Raw genomic sequence first — 18,837 nt, 5'->3', positions numbered from 1 at the left:
CTCTGTAGGGAAGCATTTAAGTACATCGTTAAGTGAACTCTAAAGGGTGCAAAGGGAGGTCAAATTACACGAGAATTTTGCTTCGGGAGTGGGTATTAGGGTAGCCTCTAGAAGAACGTCAAGGTTATATTATTTAGTCCTCCTTTAATCATTAGTGGGGGAGCCTGGGAGAGGGCTGGCAGGGCTGAGTGTATCTTTCCCCAACTGGGGGTTAGGATGACAGACCCCACTGCCTTTCACCCCCTGCTGCAGTGGCTTTTGAGAGGTGAGTCAGTGTTTGTGTCTCAAGCTCGGTGTGTGACAACCCCTGGCAGGAAGATGGGAGGAGGAGAAAAACAGGGTCCATCCCAGTTCCTTTCAGGACCACGGGGATAGTTTACAGGTGAGTTATTTGCATCTGAAAATACAAGACTATCAATGTATTTATTTTCTACCTTAATACCCAAGAAGAGAAGAGGCTCTGATAGACATCATCATATTTACAAAGGAAATGACTCCATCCCGAGATAGCACATGCGTTTCATAAGCAGATAGAAGAGCACACGGCCCCACCAGACTAGCAAGAACCTGCCTGCCATCCATCCTAATAATGGTCCAGTGACTCGTGGCCGCACCTCTGGTGACCTGCAGGCTAGGGCCTGTGTCCTGACCCTGGAGGCCGTAGCTACCAAGGGACCAGGGGCCTGGCTGTGATCTAGGCTGCCCTCACAGTGACCCTTCCCAAGGGGCGTCACAGGATGGAGTCTTCCTCTCAGAGCTGGCCAGCAGGTCTGATGGGTCTCCCTGGAAAGCCTGCCCAGGCCCAGCCCCAGGCCCCTCTCCAAGGTCAGAGTCAAGCAGATGTTCCCTGCCAGACCCTGTGCAGGGACGACGGGGCTGGCAGCCTAGGCTGGGGCCGTGAGGGCGAGCCACCTGCCCTGCTCACCTGTTCCCTGGCACACAGGTGCCAGCAAGGCAGGTGGCCCTGATCCCCCAGCATGACAATCATACATTACAAACATTTCAAATTCAGAGATCAGACTTAATACCTACATTGTAGAAATACACATCTTTTTCATCTCTAAAATTATCAAAACTTTATATTAAAAACATAAAAACTCATACAAAGTTTGAGTCTATACATGTGAGCCCATTCACCTCTCTGCAGGGTGCTTTTGGTGGCAGACACTCCTGGGCCCTGGGTGCCAAGCCCGTGCCTGCCAGGGACCCGTCAGCTCACACACTGCCCCCGTGGCCGCGTGTGGTTCTTGCAGAAGAGCGAGTCCTGGTGACAGTGCCCTTGCGTCCCGGCTGCCCCCTGCGGTGGAGGTCCCACCTTGCCCAACATCCCAACCGAAGCCAGCAGGGCTGCAGGCGGCCGGCCCTAGGCCAGCGGCCCGTCTCCATCCCCAGGTCCTCTCCTGAGCAGGTGCAGGCTGCTGTCATCGTCCTCGGATGCATCTGCTTCCTCCTCGCTGCCCGGTGGTTCCGAGGGCCGCTTCAGGCCCCGCTGCTTAGAAACGGCCAGAGCGTACTGCATATTGTAGCGGTTCCAGTCGCAGCTGCCGAGGGCACACGGGACTCACATCAGTAAGACCGACGCTGAGGCCTTCTGTCCCCACATCAGACAACACAGGGAGCGGCCCTGGCGTGGAACCAACTGGAACCTGCTGGTGCCAGTGAAAGCCCCGCCCTGCCCATCAGCCACTCCTGAGACACGTACAGTTTGGAGACGTCGTCCCAGTGGCGCTGGATGCTCTTCTGCAGGAACTGAACTGCCGGCAGCAGTGTCCCCACTCTGGAAAGGAGACGTCCCTCAGCGTGGCGGCCACTACCAGGCCACCCGGACCTGCTCCGCGCTGTGCGCTTGTGAAAGCCTCCCCTGGTCTGCGCATCCACACAGACAGCTGGCCCAGTGACAGGTGGCCAAGGGGGCGGGCGGGTCGTACCTGGACTTGAGCTGCTGTCCGTGGACCATAAGCAGTTTCTGAGTCCATATGAGGTAGAATTCTAGATGGCGAGACTCTTCGAAGGATGAAGCTAAAAATTCCAGCACCTTCTCCACGTACAAGTCAGGCAGGGAGGAGCTGATGACCCCAACTGGAAGAGAAGGAGGAAAGTCCCACTCAGCCCGCGAAGAACCTGTCAGGAGAGACGCGCTCACAGCTCTGCACGTGCAGAGACCCGGCCGTCGCGTGTGGCCGCAGGGCCCCCTCGGCCCCGCGGGCCTCCCCAGCCCTGGCCCGGGCTCACTCTCGTCCCAGGGCACCGACTCCAGGGCCTCCTGCAGCAGCTTCCTCTCGTTGAGCCGGAAGGCCATGAGGATGGCCCTGGTGAAGTCCCGCTGGCACAGCGCCGCCCGGATCTGCGCAGGCGTGACGCTGGTGTCCAGCTCGAATGGGTCAAAGAGCATCCGGGCGTCCAGGGAATAGATAAGGAGCCCCTCGGTGGTGGTGGCCGCCCAGCAGCGCCCTGGGAAATCAAGCAGACTTAACAAAGGCTTCCTGAACGCTTATTTCCGCTTTTCCCCATTTTTTGAAGAACAGGTACTGAATACGTCCCCGGGGTCCTGAGTGCAACAGGGGGGAGGGAGCCTGGGGGACGCCGGCCCCTTGGGAAGGAGCGCCCCGTGAGGATCAGCCCGCTGCAGCCCCGTCCTGCTCCCTCCCCTGCCCGACACTCCTGGGTCCGCCGACAGGCACACGGGCAGGGCGCTCAGGGCAGGTGCCTACCTCCCCGCTTGGAAGCTGGGCGTGTCTGAAGCCACAGCTTCCATGGCCGTCCGCCAGCGGGGACAAAGATGGCCACGTCTTACCCCCGGGGGTCGGCGGTGCCCAGAGCCGGCCAGAGGCTCCATGCTGCCCTCGCCCCGGGAGCGGGCTGACAGGCCCACTGTGCACACCGCAGGCCCGGAAGGCCATCGGGACCAAGCCCACCCCTCCCACATCAGTGACCCGACAGCCAGTGCGCACCGGTGGGAGAGAAGCGGAGCGAAGTCACCCTGATCTCAGGTTTGAAGTGCCGGGAGCTCATGTCACCTGGGAACAGAGGCACCGCCCGTCACAGGGCAGCACGTCCCTCACCACTCGCCCCACAAAGGGAGGCCCGCCCTGCGGACCCAGCGGGAGCAGCAGCCCCGTGTCGGGGCCTCAGGTGCTGCGTCGTGGGCGCTGCCGGCCTCCACGGACGAGCCCTCAGGGCGGCCGCTCTCTGGGCTCCGGCCTGGCCAGCAGCCGGCGTGTCTGTTCCGGAGAAAAGCCCTGCCCAGCCCAGGCTGCGAGGCAGGTGGTTCCAGCCCCTCAGGGCCCTCAGGCCGGGGAGGCTGCCAGCCCGACACTGGGCTCGCCCTGAAGCCCCCCCGGGGGCAGGTGCAAGGCACAGGGCTGGGCACCGGCCAGATGCCCAGCCACTCGCAGGGGGGACCCCGCGCCCTGGCCACCAGCGCCAGAGTTCCTGGACGTCAATCGCTGCAGCCCCGACGAGAGCGACACCGCCCGCCATCCCCCAGGAAAAGCACGTGGTGAGCAGGGCGGCCTGCCGCGCCCTGGCCCGGGGGCCACAAGAGGACCCTCTGCTCACCCTTCTTTACGCCCGGCAACGGTATCGTGACCCCGCCCTCCTCCGTGGCGTCTTGGTCAATGAGCGCCAGGTTGCCAAACTCTGTCATTTTCCTTCGGTTCAAAAATTCCTAAAGGGCGAAACCCGGACATCTCACTGCGGGAGGTGCAGGGAGGGTACGCTCGTCTGCCCCACCTCCCTCCTGTGCCGCCAGCACAGGCTGGGGGGCGGCCAGCCCTGCCTGCAACCCCACGGGGCACACGGAGCCTGAGACAGGACAGGGCAGCGCCTCCCCCGGGCTCCCGCGGCCCGCCCCGTGGTGGGCGGATTCTCTAACCCGACAGCCGAACGAAGGGCGCGCGTGAGCCTGCGAGGAAGCCGCACGTGGGGTGGCGTCTGCTGCCACCTGCCACAGCCCGTCCTGCCGCGCGTCGCCGGGGACATGACGAGGACAGCCCACCCCGGAACACCCAGGCGGGCGGGCTTACAGCCACACGCAGATGCCCCTCGCCCGGCAGGGGAGCCAGAGCAGGTGAACCCGGGCAGGCGCACCTGTCCAGAGGCCCCCCCCCCCCCAGGTCCCCGTGGAGCCGGGGCGTGAGCAGGGCCATGGGCGAGGCCGGGCAGCCCCGGACGTTCGCAGCAGGGACCACACAGGGGTCCCGTGCAGCCCCCCGGGCCCTGCTCTGCGGCCTTGCAGCACTCGCTCACCTCCATGGCGTCCAGAGAGAGGTTGCAGGAGATCTCGAACTTCTTCCTGAGAATCTGCTCCTTGACGTGATAGATGCACACAAACTTGGACATCCCTCCCGCCAGGATACTCTGGCCGTCCGCAGAGTAGCACAGAGTGGTGAAGGCCCTGCGCAGAGGGGACGTGGACTCAGCTGCCACCCAGAGGCGAACAGCACCCTCCCCGCCATCCTCCAGGGCTCTGGCCTAAACCCTGCGGGGTCAGAACCCGTGGCCCAGTCACCAGGCTCCTTCCGGGCAGCACGGCGCCTGGAGGAGGGGCAACGCTGCAGCTTCCGAGAGGCAGGGCGGCTCCCAGAAGGGCCGCGGGGAGGGGGAGGGGGAGGCCCACCCGCCCCGCTCACAGCGGCGCTCACTGCCCTGCTGGCTCACAGGACTCGAGACGGTGACCTTGGATTGGGCAGAGGATTCTTAGATACAACACCGAGAGCACAAGTGACAAGGGAAAAAATATACAAGTGGGCCTTTGTCACAATTAAAAACGTGCTTCAAACAACACCTTCGAGAAAGTGGAGACGAGCCACAGGAGGAAGAAGATGAAGATACTTGCAAAGTTTATATCTGATGAGGGTCTCATGTCTCAAGTACACAAAGAGCTCTTACAACTCAGCAACACAGACAGACAGCCCATTAGAACAGGCAGATGCTCTGAAGAAAAGTTCCCCAAAGCCCACACACAAATGGTCCACCGGCATGTGAAAAGATGCCAAGAACTGCATTGCTCAGGGAAACGCAAACCAAAACCATGAGGCACCAGCTCACACCCACCAGGACAGCTGGGATTTTTAAAAACAGGCAGGAAGGAGCATTGCTAATAATGTGGGGACAGCGGAAGCCCCTGCCCTGGGGGGATGTAAACTGTGCAGGCTCCTTGCAAAACAGTCTGGCGGGGGGGTTCCTCAAAAGGTGAAACAGAGTCACCGGTGGGCCCGGCAATGACACTGGCAGGGATGCACCCGAGAGAACTGAAAACGGGCCCCCAGATTCTGGTCCTCGGGGTGGGAGGATGCAGAAGCCTGTTCATCCACACGGACCCCGCCAACACCCTGCTCCCTCCGGGAGGGGCCCCCGCTGAGGAGCTCCTGGGCTCCGGGACAGCCCCACCGAGCACGCACTTCCCCTTGGCCGAGTGCTTGGCAGTGATTTTGTCCAGCTCCTTCCTTCCCGTCTTGAGGTCGTGCCTGCCCTCGATGGAGCCCGTCTGCACCGCGCTTTCGGGGTCCCAAAAGGTGATCTGCGAGTTCAGCGTGGCCACAGCCAGCTCGGCACCGTCAGGGCGAAAGGTCACGGCCAGAGCTGAGAAGAGGCGCGGAATTAGGGCCGAGGAAGACCCTGGGCTCCGGGCGATGGGCCACACTGAGCTGCCCTCATCCCGGCACCCTGAGTGCCTGGGGGCCGCAGGACGTGCACAAGGCATAACCGAGCAGGGGCAGCCAAGTGGAGGGCTCTGGGCGGGAGGCGTCACATGGAGGTCACGGGCAGGCTAGAGACAGACTAGCTGGAGGCGGGGGTGGTACAGAGGCCCCCAGAAGACGCAGGGGGCCAGTGGCTAAAAGCCTGAATCAGAGCCGGGTCGGGTGGCAGGAAGCAGAGACCACCACAGAGACCACAAGCCCCGGGGCCAACGACCGGGTTCCGTGAGGGCCAGACACGGGCAGCTCGGTCTTCGCCATGACCCGTCAGCTCTGCAGCCCGGCGGGCTGCGCACCAGGACGCTTTGCCCCCGAGCGCGGGCAGTGGGGCTCCAGGACAGGGCCTCGCGCCCAGGAAGCAGCAGGAAGCTGCTACAGCAGGGCCCCCGGCTTGCTCCCCTGGGGGAGCCCGATGCCAAGTGACAAAACCAGGCCGCCAACCCTAACAGCCCACGGCGCTTGGAGCCCTGGGTTTATCCAACCACGCGCCCGAGACCGGGCCTTCCCCCCAGTGCCCGGGTGCCGCTTACCGTCGGAGGTGAGGGCCAGCGTCTCTGTGGTCCTCCAGCTGTCCGCCATGTCCCACAGACGTACCGTCCTGTCCCAGGAGGCGCTGGCCAAGACCGACTTCATTGGGTTAAAACACAGACCACTGATGGGCCCCTCGTGGCCAGACAAAACCTACGGCCGTTCAGAAAAGAGCTCTGAGGACGACAGACGCCCAGCGGGCCACCCCGGGTTGCACAGGCCGTGGCCGCTGGGCTGCGGTGTGGGCCAGGAAGGGGAGCCCACCCAGGAAACGTGTGTAAACGGTGCTGCCCGTGCCTGGGATGTGACTCTGTCCCCCACTCCTCTCAGGTCAGCCAGGCCCCCTCCCCACCCCAGCCCCTGGCCAAGAGCGCAGCTCCTGGACTCGCGGCCCTTACGTCAAGGAGCCTGCCTGTCTGCATGGACCAGATGAGGATCTCAAAAGAGTCCTGGGCCCCAGCAGAGACGATGTCCCCGCTCGAGTCCACGGCCACACAGGAGAACTGGGTGGGGCGCGGGGACGTGAAGGTGCGGAAGTTGCGGTACCTGCGGGAGGACAGCCCGGTCGGGACGGTTCCGGGGCCCACGAGCTCTCGTGGGCCTCACCCTGTGTCTGACCGACGAGCCCAGAACCCTCAGCCTCGCTCTCACAGCCCAGCACACGGGGAGAGGCTGCGGGGCAGGCATCCCCGCAGGAAGGTCACCTGTGAAGGTCAAAGGCGCGCACGGTCCCGTCCATGGAAGAGGTCACGATGACGTAGCCAGTGGTGGTGAAGGTCACGCCGGTGACCCCACTCGAGTGCTCCGTGAAAGTGATGAAGCAGAAGCCACTGAGGGTGTTCCACACCTTGACCTGTGGCGGGTAGCGCCACGGCTCAGGACACCCCACGGGGGTGCCCCTGCGAGCGAGGACTGGGGGGCTGCGGGGGGGCAGCCTCCCACATCAGAGAGCAGCTGCTGGCACCATGGACCCCTTAGACGCGCCCAGAAAACCGAGCCAAAAAGGGGGAAACAGACGCCCAAAGCCTCTCCACTCAGACCGGGCAAGTCTGCAAACGGCTTCCCGGGAAGCCAGATGAGGCCGGTGGGCTCTAGAGCTCCAGGCTGAACCCAAGTCAGGGCCTGGCCACGGTGCTGCACCCCGCCTCAGCCAGACCAGCAGAACGGGGACAGGACCCCTCCGGCTCCCCCTCGCCACCCCCGCGGCCCACCTTGCTGTCGTCCCCGCCGGTCACAATGTACTGCCCGTCGGGGGAGTAGGCCAGGGACACCATGCTGTTGAAGTGGCCCTGCTGCTTGAGCACGTAGGACTCGCTCTGCCACTCCCACACCAGCAGCTGGCCCAGGCCTGCGGGGCACACGGGGACTGCTCGTGACACCGCTCGCCCGTCTCGGCCTGAGGCAGGTGCCGTCAGCCTCCACCTGAACGAGGGGCCCCAGCACGGAGACGCCAACCTCCCGCGTCACCCGCCAGAGGCCAAGGCGACAGGCCAGGTGCTGCCGAGGGAGGCCAGGATTCAGGCGGCAACGGGACTCAGGACTCAGAGGAGCCTTTGTGCAGGAAGTTTCAGCGGCTGCTCCTTCGTAGTGAGCCACCTGGCTGCTGGCCTGGCGCGGCACCTTGGGGGGAGGCGGGATGGCCGGCAGGCTTCCTGGAGGAAGAGTCCCCCTCCTGTCCTCACAAACCCAGGTACCAACCTGAGCACCCGAAGGCGATCCAGTCCCCAGAGCCGTTGATGGCGATGGACGAGACCCTCTGATCTGAGACGCTGCGGAGAAACGCGGGGCTCGGTCAGCACAGCAAGGGCCCCCATCCCTTCCCCGGGGTGGCCGTGCGAGGGAGGACAGGGCCAGGTCTCCCTGCTAGCAGCACCCACTTCCTCCCCACCCGTTTACTAGACACAGACGATTCACTTCACTGAGTGCATCAGAAAACCCAGAGTTTTCTTGCCCCGCGTTCAAAACCTCGAAGCTGCGTGACTTCGGGAAACCAGTACTTTTAGTTTTCTCAACGTTCCAAAGATGCAAGAGAAGAAAAATGAGAACAGGAAATAAAAACAATGTGATCTACACGTGGAACCAAAGCTCCCTCTGACTGGGGGGTGGATGGGGCCCAGGGGGCTGCACGTCTGAGATGGGGGCAGGGCAGCAGCGTCCCCAATCTCTCTAATCCAGGACAGAGGAAGGGGCAAGTGTCCTGGGAAGCCATCCGTGTGGCTGGACGGGCCTCCTGGCCACTCCACGGCCCTCGGTCCAGACGGGCACAGCACGGCTTCCACCTTCCCCCACTGCCCGCCGGCGGACTGAGAGAGAGCGTGCGCGCGCGCACACACACACACGCATGCACACACATGCATGCACACACGTGACCACACAGAGCAGAGTCGTCGCTGACCTCAGGGAGTGGATGAGGTTGAACTCCGGGAGCTCGTGAAGGTGGAAGATTCCGGAAGCAAAACCAGTGACCAAGAGGTGGACCTTCTTGTGATACGCTGCAGCTGTCAGATGGTTGAAATCCCCTTCTTTATTGAAGAAGTACCTAAGCAGGCAGGAACACAAGAACTGTGGGAAGAGGACCAGAGAGCTCAGCTGGTCCCACAGCCCCACCCCGACCCCCAGGGCACGCAGAGAGAGGGCAGCCTCACAGCGCTGCCCTCATCCTGAGGACGACCCACCACGTCCTCACACTCGCAGCTCTGCGCTCCCAGCTCCTGACCCTTGGTCTGCCTGGGACCGCACTTCCCCAGGTACCCCCGACTCCTCACCCGCCCGCCCCCGCCTGGGGCCCCGGGGCAGGAATCACAACGCGCCCCAGAGGGCGCAAGGCCCACCCCGTGCAGGCGGGAGACCTACTTGGCCACCCGCGAGTACTGCACTTTCCCCCGCTGCTCCTCGGCAGCCGGGGCGGCCTTCCCGCGGATGGTGGTCTCCCTCTCCGCCCCGTCCTCGTCCTCGTCCTCGTCCGCGCCCTCCCTCTGCAGCAGGTCCGCCTTCCAGCCCGCGGGGGCTTTCAGCCTCAGGCCCTCAGGGGGGGTGTCACACTGCCACACGCACAGGGCGCCGTCCTGGCTGAGTGTGTACAGCTGCGGGGGGAGACGCGAGAGCCTGGGTCGCCCTGACCCCCAGCCCACGGCGGCCCAGGCTGCACAGGCACCTCCCAAGCCTGCCCCGGCTACCGCGGCCCCAGCCTCCCCAGGGAGCCGGGAGCAGCCTCAGGGGAGGGCCCAGCGCCCACTCGAGGCTGTGACCGGGGACGTACGTCCAGGCTGCTGGACTCGAAGAAGCAGCCCACGATGGCGTCCTTGTGTCCCCCCAGCGCGTAGTAGATGAGGTTGTCCCACCGCTCGGCCCCAAACACCCACGTGGACATGTCTTTGCTCCCGACCGCAAAGCACCTGGGGGACGGGGAGTCACAGCTCAGCCTCGGGCGTGCAGGTGTCAGCCTCCCCGGGGGGTCCCCGGGCACAGGGGAGACGCCCAAGGCTCCAGGCGGGGACAGCTCTGGTCTGCTGCCTCCACCTGTGCTTCTCCCGGGACCAGGAGCCTCACTGCACGTGTGTCACCATCCCTCCGAGCAAAGCAGTCTCTTGGGGGGCAGCCCATGGGAGCCTGAGAACCGACCACTGAGCCCGTGGGGGGCTGCCTGGGGACCCTGCTCTTCACGCCTCCCTGACCCACCCTCGATCCCAGGACCCGTGGAAGGGCAGGAAGGCTTGGCTACGGGGCGCCCGGTCCTCCCCGCAGACCCACCCCCGAGGAGCCCACCCGCGTCTCCAGCGGACGCACTGCGCGCCTGGGGGCTGCGCGCCCCGCACTGTGGCCAACCACGTGCGAACAGCCCGCCTGGTGCATGAAGTGGCAGCCGCCACCAGCCTCCCCTCCCGCTCCCGGCGCACAGAACCCAGGCAGCGGGGACGCAGCCAGCCCCTCTCAGGGACGGCTGGGCGGCGCCCGCCAGCTCCCCTCCTGCCCGCAGCTGCCCTGGAAGCTGGGCCACCGCATGCTGGCTTGTCGCGGTCCTCATCCAGGGCCGCGCTCTGCTCTGGTTTCCGGTGACAAGGGCCAGACAGACCTGACTCAGACCCAGGAGCCAGGCCTGCACCCTGTGCCACATGAGGCGTGTGAGAGACCATTTGAAAACAAGACGGGGATGCGACAAGTCACCCCGAGTTCCCCAACAAGGTGCTGTTTACAGGTTCCCCTCAGGCCCCTCCTATGCCCAGCCCCACCCCAACCAGGCCTCACCGGGAGTCGTCTGTCCAATCAATGCATGTGGTCTCATCGTACGGCCCAAAGTAGGTTTTGTCCAGAACAAACGCGTTGAATTCCCGCTTCCTCCCAGGGGCGTGGTACATCTGAGCAAGGTTGCCTTTGGTGACAACAAATTTCCTGCCGCAGAAACGGGTGCCATCAACATCCAACGCCAGTGAGGGCCCCGAGCCCAGCGCAGAGCTCCAGAGAGGGCCGCTCTCCTGCTCCGAGGCCAGCCCTACAGGCGGCAAACCTGGGGCCCTAACCCTGCCTCTCACGGGCCCCGAGTCCCCCCTTCTCCGGGCGGACAGAGTCAGGGAAGAAGTGGACAGACCCCGGGCCCTGCCACACCTCTGCCCCGGAGCAGAGCCCCCTCAGGTGTTCCCGTCGGCCCAGGGGGCGGTCACGAAGGCCAGGCCAAGCTCAGACAGCCCTGGGTGGAACCGAACGCAAGACACAGACAGGCCCTGTGACAGGACCCGGGCGCGGTCCCTGCCCAGGACGCCTTCTCCGGGGTCCCTGAGGGTGGACGTGGGGCGGGGCTCACGGCTGACTGCTGGAGCCGCCCCTTCCACGGCACAGCCGGCCAGCGTGGGTGTGAGCAGCCGGGACAGCCCCCCTTCCCACAGCCCTGGAGCCCAGAGCAGGCCCGGGACTCGCCACGTCCTCCTGCCAGCGGGGGTCAAGGCCAGGGTCGGTGCCGCTCAGCACCAGGGCTCCTTCATGACCCCGCTGTCTGGGGGCACAGCTTCCCTGGAGACGGTTTTGGACAAGAACCTGCAGAACCTCCCACTCGAGGTGTGAGCACCAGCCCCGGGGGAGGAGAGGAGGGGCCTGTGCAGCCCGGATCCAGAGGGGGACCCAGAGGGGCGCGGGCTCAGGGACTGCCTGTGGCCGCCGCGGTGACGTCCGAGCCCACCAGGCGCGAGGGAGCCTGCAGCTCGACAGTTCCCATCCCGCCCGCAGCTGCGTACCTGCCATCGGGGGAGAAGGAGACGCTGTGCACAGCGCCCTTGAAGTGGAAGCGGTGCAGCACGGCCCTGCAGACCAGGCTGGCGAGCAGCGCGTCGCCCCCTGCGGGAAGGGAGAGCAGAGCGAGGCCCCGCACGTCGCACGCAGGCATCAGGTCGTGAGGCCCGGCCCCGCGGTGCCGGCGGCACACGACCAGGGAGGACACCCCGCGTGCCCGCCCGAGGCCCACCGGGGCCCCAGACACGGAAGCAACCGAGGGAGGCGAGGGGACCATGAGGGCCTGGACCCCCAGGGGTCTTAGTGTCGGCCTCGGGTCAGCTGGACACCCGCCCCACCTGCCCCGCAGTCACCACCCCATGCCGTCGCCACCTCTCGGCCGAGGGCGGTTACCTTCATCGACAATGATGGCGAGGCGGCCGTCCGGGGACAGCCCCACACACTTGATGTTGTACCGAGTGGCCAGAGGCAGAGTGTCGGACTTGTTGCTGGGAGACAAAAAACCAGAGCTGCGCTGCTGCTCTGGTGTCATCGGGCGGGGGTGGGGGACCGGGCCAGCCTGGACCAGCAGCACCCACCCTGCACCTGTCTCCCCGCCCCCCAGAGCCCCGGACTCCTCAACCGCCCCTCCCTCGAGAGGGAGAAGAAATTAGACAACGCCCTGGAGAAAATTTCGCTAAGCATGTAAAATCCTTAAAAGGGGGTTTCGAACGTGTCAATTTTGCTTCCAGGACCTCATCCTGAGAGGACCCTGGAAACATATAGTCAGGAAACCAGAAACAATCCAGCTGTCCAACGGGAGGGTGAGCTCAGGGACAGCATGCCCGGTAAAGCTTTTTGCAGAAATGCAAAAACACAGAAAAATGGAAAGCTAAGTAAAAATAAACAACCACCGGATTACATCCTAATTTTGTTCTTTATTATATAGTGCCACCACGTGGTCATTCCTCTAGATAGCCCCGTCACCATCGACACCAGTGATGACCCCGCCAGCAGCTGGCCCTGGGTGCAACCTGCACTTCAGGAAACAACTCGCAAGCAAGGCAAGTACTACGGCCCCATCTTACAGACTCGGAAACGGAGGCCTGCAGAGACCCAGGCAGCCTCTGCAACAGGAGGGTCTCGCCCAGGCCACACATGTCTGCAAAGGGGTGACAGCCTCCCCCCGAGAAGACAGAAACGGAGCCACGTGCTTGCTCAGCAGGAGACAGGGTGAACCTGAGCACACAGAGCTGGTCCCGGCGAGCACGCCGGCCGGACGGCAGTCCAGGGCGGCTCCCATGCCCCAGGCACCCCCTCCCAAACGTTTCAGCCAAGTGACACGCAGCTACTACCCTGAAGGGAAGATCAACAACCTCATCACATCGGGTTCAGCTGAGAGACTAGAAGGGAGAAACCGGGATCCCTACAGCCAGTCCCACTGCTGACCCATCGGCACTATGTAAATCCCGTAGCCCCCTATCAGGCGGCTCTGTCTCCATCGCCTGTTTAATAGTAACAGGTGTGCTATTAAATAGAGAGATGAGGAAAACACTGTGTTTCTACCTGCTGACTACAATGATCACAGCTGTTAACGTCATTTTAGTGAACTTACTTTTTTAGGTCAAACACAGTGACTCTGTTTCCCACGGGACTGATAACTGAATTTCCATCACACGTAAAATTTAAGTTTCCACACCGATAGACTGTCCCCAGCAAATTTGAAAACTGAAAAGAAAACAAAGCTGTCTTAACACAAAGAAAATACAACTCCGGGAAAGGGCTAAGCGAGGTCTCCGGTCAAAGAGATGGCGCAGAGACCCCCCCGCAGGCTCCCTGATCATTCCTGGGGTCCCGCTAGCCACCCCCCACCCCCCGGGACACTTCCTGGGCACCTACAAGGCCAGGCCCTGAGCAAGAGAGAGGAGGAAGTGAGCCCAGTCCCCAGGGGCCCAGAGCTCCTGCTGGGGTGGGTAAGGGGCACGGTGAGCGCAGGGAAGCCTCTAGACAGGGTGTCTGCCGGGTGGAGGACAGGACAGCACCCACGGTGCAGGAAGAGAACAGCTGTGACAATGGAACAGCGTCCCAAGTGCAGCCTGGGTTCAAGGCTTCCTGAACAGGGTAATCTGCTGCAGCCCATCCATTCAATCATTCATTCAACCATCAGCCGCCCTCAGGTTCCACGTCGGGCAGGCGGGCGATGGAGACAGAGCTGTGATTGCAAGGGCGCCATGCGGCACAGACAGCCAACCCCGTCGGCAGGAGAGGAACTTCAGAGGGTGGTCAGGGAAGGACCCTCAGAGGGGCCACCTGAGCTGGAACCCAGATGACAAGGAGCATCTGGAGCTGCAGGCGGGCAGGGCCCTGAGAACCCCAAGGAGGCCACAAGGAGAGTCCGGTCAGCCAATGTTTTAAGCAGAGGTGAACCATGATCGATCCCCTTTTTCGAAGGTCATGCTAAGTGACCCCGGGAGCCAGAGGAGATGCAGGGAGTCGGTGAGCCTTTGGTGCCATTCCACACAGAAGACAATGGTGTCGGAACTGGGGAGATGATCCAAGGAATGGAGAGCGTGGATGAAATCAGGCCCGAGAGGAGCTGGTCAGCGGGAGGTTTGGGTCACAGTGGGGAAGCAGTCTGAGCGGGAAGACCAGGTTGGGTGGGGGCAGCGTGGGTGTGGGGTGGAGCTGCTGGAGGCCCGCGCTGTGGCCAGGGCCAGACCAAGCCTGTAAGGAGCTGAGACCCGACGGAGGGGGAAAGGCCAGAGGCGGCGGCCCTGCGGAGGAACAGCCTTCAAGGGAGTGGCAGCAGCGGGCGGGGCCGCGCAAACGCCCAGAGCTCCAAACCCGCGGATGGCCCACTGTGCCAAGGGTCCCGAGAGGTGGGGAAGATGCAGAAGCGCTCCAGTGGGCTCGGCGCCTGTCCCCCCGCCCTCTGTCCCCTCGTGCTCCCCACGTCGCGCGCTGCGGGCTCCGGGAACCAGGACTTCCGTCCGGGCTGGTTTTCGCTGCCCTCTCGGAGCTCAGCCGGACCCTCCCGCAGCGCTCCTGCTCCTCCCGCCCACGCCCGCCGCTCCGTCCCAGTCCAGGGCGCTGCGGCCCCTCGCCCGGCCTGTCTCAGGCTGCATGGTAAGGGACCGACCGGTGCTGCCGGACCCAGCCCACCCAGGCCCGACTCCCTGGCCCCGAAGGAGCAGTCTCGAGCAGCGACCCCACCGGGACCCCGGGCTAAGGACCCCCACCACCACCCCCGGCCCGCGCTCACCCGGTACGCGAACTTCATCGCGGCTGCCACACGTGTGTTGCTTGCAGCCTCTGCGCCCCGCCTCCCGGCCTGCAACAAGCACTTCCGGGGCAGGAGAGCGGTCCCGCACCAACGCACCAACGCACCACAGCGCCCCCCCGGGGCCCGGAAGAGCTGCGCCGCCGGAGGCTGGGCCCCAGCCCGCCGGCCCCGCCCCCGAGGCGTGGCCCCGCCCCCGAGGCGGAACCCCAGCCCGCCGGCCCCGCCCCCGAGGCGTGGGTTCCTGCCCGCCCGCACCGCCCACCGCAGTCCAGTCTTGGATCTTTAAGGGCTTGGGCCGGGCCCTGACGAGCCATTCAGGCACCAAGGAGGGTGAGAAGGTCCAACCCCACGCTTATTCGTTCGAAAGCTCTCAATTATGAAGTGGGGACCAAAACAACGAGACTGAATAAACTGAAAACCTTTTCCGAAGAAAAGAAATTGTATTAGCGATGCTACCAAACATGACAGAGGCAGTTTTACCTTGTCAAACTTCAGGCTGGCAAATAGGTCTACAAAAAACTCGAGAACTCTGAACACTGAAATGTCTTACTTCTAGTGAGCTACTGGGTAATATGTTGTGAAAAAATCCCTAATGCTCCCCCAAAAGTAAATAATCTATGCTTAGAGTCAAGAACAAGGATTAGGGAAAGAAAACAAGAAAGTTCTTTAACTTTAGACACTCAATTTTCACACTCCACAGCAAAAGAATGAAGTTCACAGCAGCAAGTTTCTTCTTAAAATGTGTATTTTCAGAATTATAATGCTTACATTTTAAACAGTCTTAATACAATGGCTTTAGTCTAACAATATATTACAGAATGTGAAAAATGACGTTCATAGTAAACCATGAAAATGGAGTTAATACCTGCAGTATCAAAGTCACCAACTTGTCACCTTTTCCAGCCACAGAATCCCAGCAAACCATATCAACAATGCTTTTGGGTCTTACAGCCTGACGCACAGGATGAATACATTTAGAGAAAGGGGCATTTTCATGAAAAATCAAATTTTAAAATCACATAGGAGATTTCTTTTAAAGATCACAGTTGACAATAAAACACTTTGATCAGCCTAGTTTGTTCTTTTATTAGAAGTTGTATAAGTTTTCATTTTATGTACACACCTGGAGTGTTTAATTTCATTTTATAACTCTATTTTAAACACTAAAGAAAAATTGACTAGAAGCCTGTGTGTCTTTTCTCCACTAACCCTTTATGGGATACCCCAGCCCCATCAACTAAGACGAATATGGGAACCCGACCCACTACAGGCTGGGCTGACAATGGAACTGTAGGTAGAAGTCATTTTCAGATTAAATACAATTTCCACATTACAATCAGAAGAGTTATAATTTTTCCAATCATAGGAGACCCTATGAAATTCACCAAAATTATAACTTATTTTCTTTTTCATTTGCTAGTATTTACATCTTCCACAGATATTTGTAAAATGGCTGCATATTCTGCTTCTTGATGCACATTCAGTATCTGGCTTCACAATTGTTTAACAGCTGCTACACCTTTACCAACAAAACCAGCTTAGCTTGTCTCAAACACATAAGTCTTATTTTAAACAAAACAAAAATCCAATTACAGCCTTTCAGTTGGAAAAAAAAAAAAAAGACGAAGTTTTAGGTGACATTCTTCATTTGTGTTAAAAACAACAACAACAACAGAGGCACCCATGTAACTTAGATTGCAAAAGATCTTTTGGGTAATTAGGGGGTAAAAAACAAACCTGTGATAAATTTGACTTCATTCAATTTCCAGACATAAGAAACTACCATAAACATTTTGGATTTCCCCTCCATTCTTTTCTCCTCTAAATATGTAAGTAGTTACAGAATTTCATCCTGGGATCAGAACCCAGCACAAAAGTCAACCAAAAATCAGGGAAGCACTGACTCACATTCCCCCTCCAGAAGGTGAGAGGGAACGCTACATTACACACGAAGCAAGGGCGCCTTCTCTGGGCTCCGAGGCTCACCACGTGGATGAGAGGCTTTTCTGACAGAATCAGATATCAAAGATCTCTTCATTCACAAGGCTTGGTGGATCTGTAGGGCAATCATCAATTTTTACAATAAAACAAAACTTATGTTAGAAACCCTGAACTATCATTAGATTGTGAACTACTAATTTGCCTAGTTTATTAGTTTTAAACTGCACATAAGGAAGGTAAATTTCTGAAAAGTTTAATTAAACATACAAGCATTTATCTTCTTTGTACACTTCTCCAATTTCTACAAATGAAAACCATGTGGGGCGGGGCGGGGATCACCACCTTTATTTGTTAAGCGAGCTAAAGACCACGCACAGGAAGCAACTGCTCTGCTCTACATTCACTTTGCCCTGTGCCTTCTTGCCCCACACCACCAGCAAATGGCATGCCAGGACAGTGGCAGCTGCTGCAGAAGGCTCCTTCTTCCCTACCACTCACACGCTTGAGGTTATTCATGAGGCCCCACCCTCTGCTGGACCGGCTACACTCGCATTAATCTGGTCAAGTTCAATTCCAACCACACTTTCCCAGTGAATTAAGAGTTCTCTATTTCTTATGTACAAAAATACATCGCTTTGGAGAGCTGGAAAAGGTTTAATACATACAATACTTATTTACAAGCTGTGACTTTCACACCAATAAAAACAAACACACGTTTATTTTGTCCTTGATTTTTGGTGCAACTTAAACATTACATCAGTTAGTTTGTACTTTTAAAAATAATAAATCGACCATATGTACAATTAAATTTACAACCTAGAGCAAATTAATCCATTTGCATGGTATGACTGCAATGTAGTGGAGAGCAGAGAATAACAGTCCAAGACTTTCGTCCTTCCTACAACCAGACTGGAAATACACTGAGAAGACCCCTCTAATCGTCATTTAAATGGAACCTCTTAATTTCTGAGACTTAAGGTGCAAAAGAAAAATATTCATTATACAGTTTCAGTTACATGTAAAGACTAAGTTTAAAGGTGAGAGAAAAACAACGTACTAACCCCCACAGACACAATTACAATTAAAATAAATATATATTTAATTCCATGTGCATATAATACCTAATCAACATCGGGGGAGAAGGGAGAAAGGGTTCCAGAAACATTTATTTCCAAATTATTTCAATACTGAGTTCTTTCTCATGCCCTGGTCTAGTCTTAAAGTACCTTTAAAATGGCTCCAGCTGATGAATGCTCCAGGTCCACCCAGTTTGACATCCCAAGGCACAGAAGGGGTTTTGTTCTTTCCCCACCCACCCCCCAGCGCCATCCCCCTGCCCAGAAAGGGTGTTATTCTAGAAAAGCACAACTAGATGATCTGGGGTAAAGAACTGTGTTTTACCCCTTAGGAGACATACAAATCCACCTGGTCCAGAAATCGGGCAGCCGTGTGACCAGAAAGGCACACACGTCACTAATAAGCCTGCAAGGCCTGCTGTGAGTCTACCTGGAAAACCCCTGGGCTTCCACAGAGAACCAGCAGGTGGCAGGCTGCTCAGGTGAGAGCACTAGAAGCTCCTTCCTGAGCAGAGGGTGAGGGAAAAAGCGGGCCTCTGGGCAAACACGGGAGGACAGCAGCACAGGGACGGGGAGATGAGAAAACAACAAGGCATCTTACACCCCAGACAGCACACAAATAACGATGCAACTCAGCTGACCAGCTGTACACTGAAATTCTCTGATGCGTCCACGGCCAGGCAGAATCACCAAAAGTCTGGTTAGAGCGAGAAAGTTACAATTGAGGCAGGATCCCTTCAAGCGTGCGCATGCCCGCACACGCGCACGCCCGGTCTGGGGACTGTGTGAGCCCTGGGCGTGGTCACGTGACGCTGACTTCGAGAACGTGGTCGTCTTGGCTGGGGATGACCAGGACCTGCGTGCCCGCGCTGGCGTTGAAGGCCTGGCCGGGGGGCAGCGCCCGGAGCCGGGGCATGGGCAGGCCCTTGTGCTCGCTGCTGGCCACCGAGCGCATGCTGCCCCTGCTCTGGACGCTGCCGCTGTCCAACTGGTCGTCCACGTGCTTGTCCACCGAGAGGCTGTCGTTTTCTATCCAGCTATCTGCAAAGCGCACAGGAAGTGAGACGGAGGCCGACCCGCGCCGACCTCTCCCCACCCCGGGGAGCCGCCA

At 59.7% G+C, this 18,837-nt stretch overlaps 2 protein-coding genes across 4 annotated transcripts in view; both read right to left on the bottom strand.

Annotated features, from left to right (window-relative positions):
- Nucleotides 1-404: 404 nt before the first annotated feature.
- Nucleotides 405-14,749, bottom strand: PWP2 (PWP2 small subunit processome component). The gene is made up of 21 exons (XM_059921689.1): nucleotides 14,689-14,749; nucleotides 13,042-13,154; nucleotides 11,841-11,935; nucleotides 11,453-11,552; nucleotides 10,473-10,616; nucleotides 9,487-9,622; nucleotides 9,081-9,310; nucleotides 8,623-8,766; nucleotides 7,926-7,996; nucleotides 7,439-7,575; nucleotides 6,932-7,080; nucleotides 6,626-6,773; nucleotides 6,230-6,380; nucleotides 5,403-5,583; nucleotides 4,249-4,396; nucleotides 3,559-3,667; nucleotides 2,952-3,017; nucleotides 2,233-2,451; nucleotides 1,929-2,079; nucleotides 1,703-1,777; nucleotides 405-1,541 (listed from the first exon to the last, which is right to left on the bottom strand). The coding sequence occupies exons 1-21, from the start codon at nucleotides 14,704-14,706 to the stop codon at nucleotides 1,364-1,366; spliced, it is 2,763 nt and encodes a 920-aa protein (XP_059777672.1). The 5' UTR covers nucleotides 14,707-14,749; the 3' UTR covers nucleotides 405-1,363.
- Nucleotides 14,750-15,436: 687 nt separating this feature from the next.
- Nucleotides 15,437-18,837, bottom strand: part of TRAPPC10 (trafficking protein particle complex subunit 10) — a 92,074-nt gene continuing 88,673 nt past the window's right edge. For all 3 annotated transcript variants that reach the window (XM_059921686.1, XM_059921688.1, XM_059921687.1), the window contains one exon: nucleotides 15,437-18,767. In XM_059921686.1, coding sequence (XP_059777669.1) covers nucleotides 18,529-18,767 — 239 coding nt within the window. In that variant the 3' untranslated portion in view covers nucleotides 15,437-18,528. The remainder of the gene's footprint in view (nucleotides 18,768-18,837) is intronic.

The sequence above is a fragment of the Balaenoptera ricei genome, chromosome 4 (genome assembly GCF_028023285.1).
Source record: "Balaenoptera ricei isolate mBalRic1 chromosome 4, mBalRic1.hap2, whole genome shotgun sequence".
NCBI lineage: Eukaryota > Metazoa > Chordata > Mammalia > Artiodactyla > Balaenopteridae > Balaenoptera > Balaenoptera ricei.
Note: the sequence above shows the minus strand (reverse complement) of the source record. Positions and strands in the feature narration are given on the sequence as shown.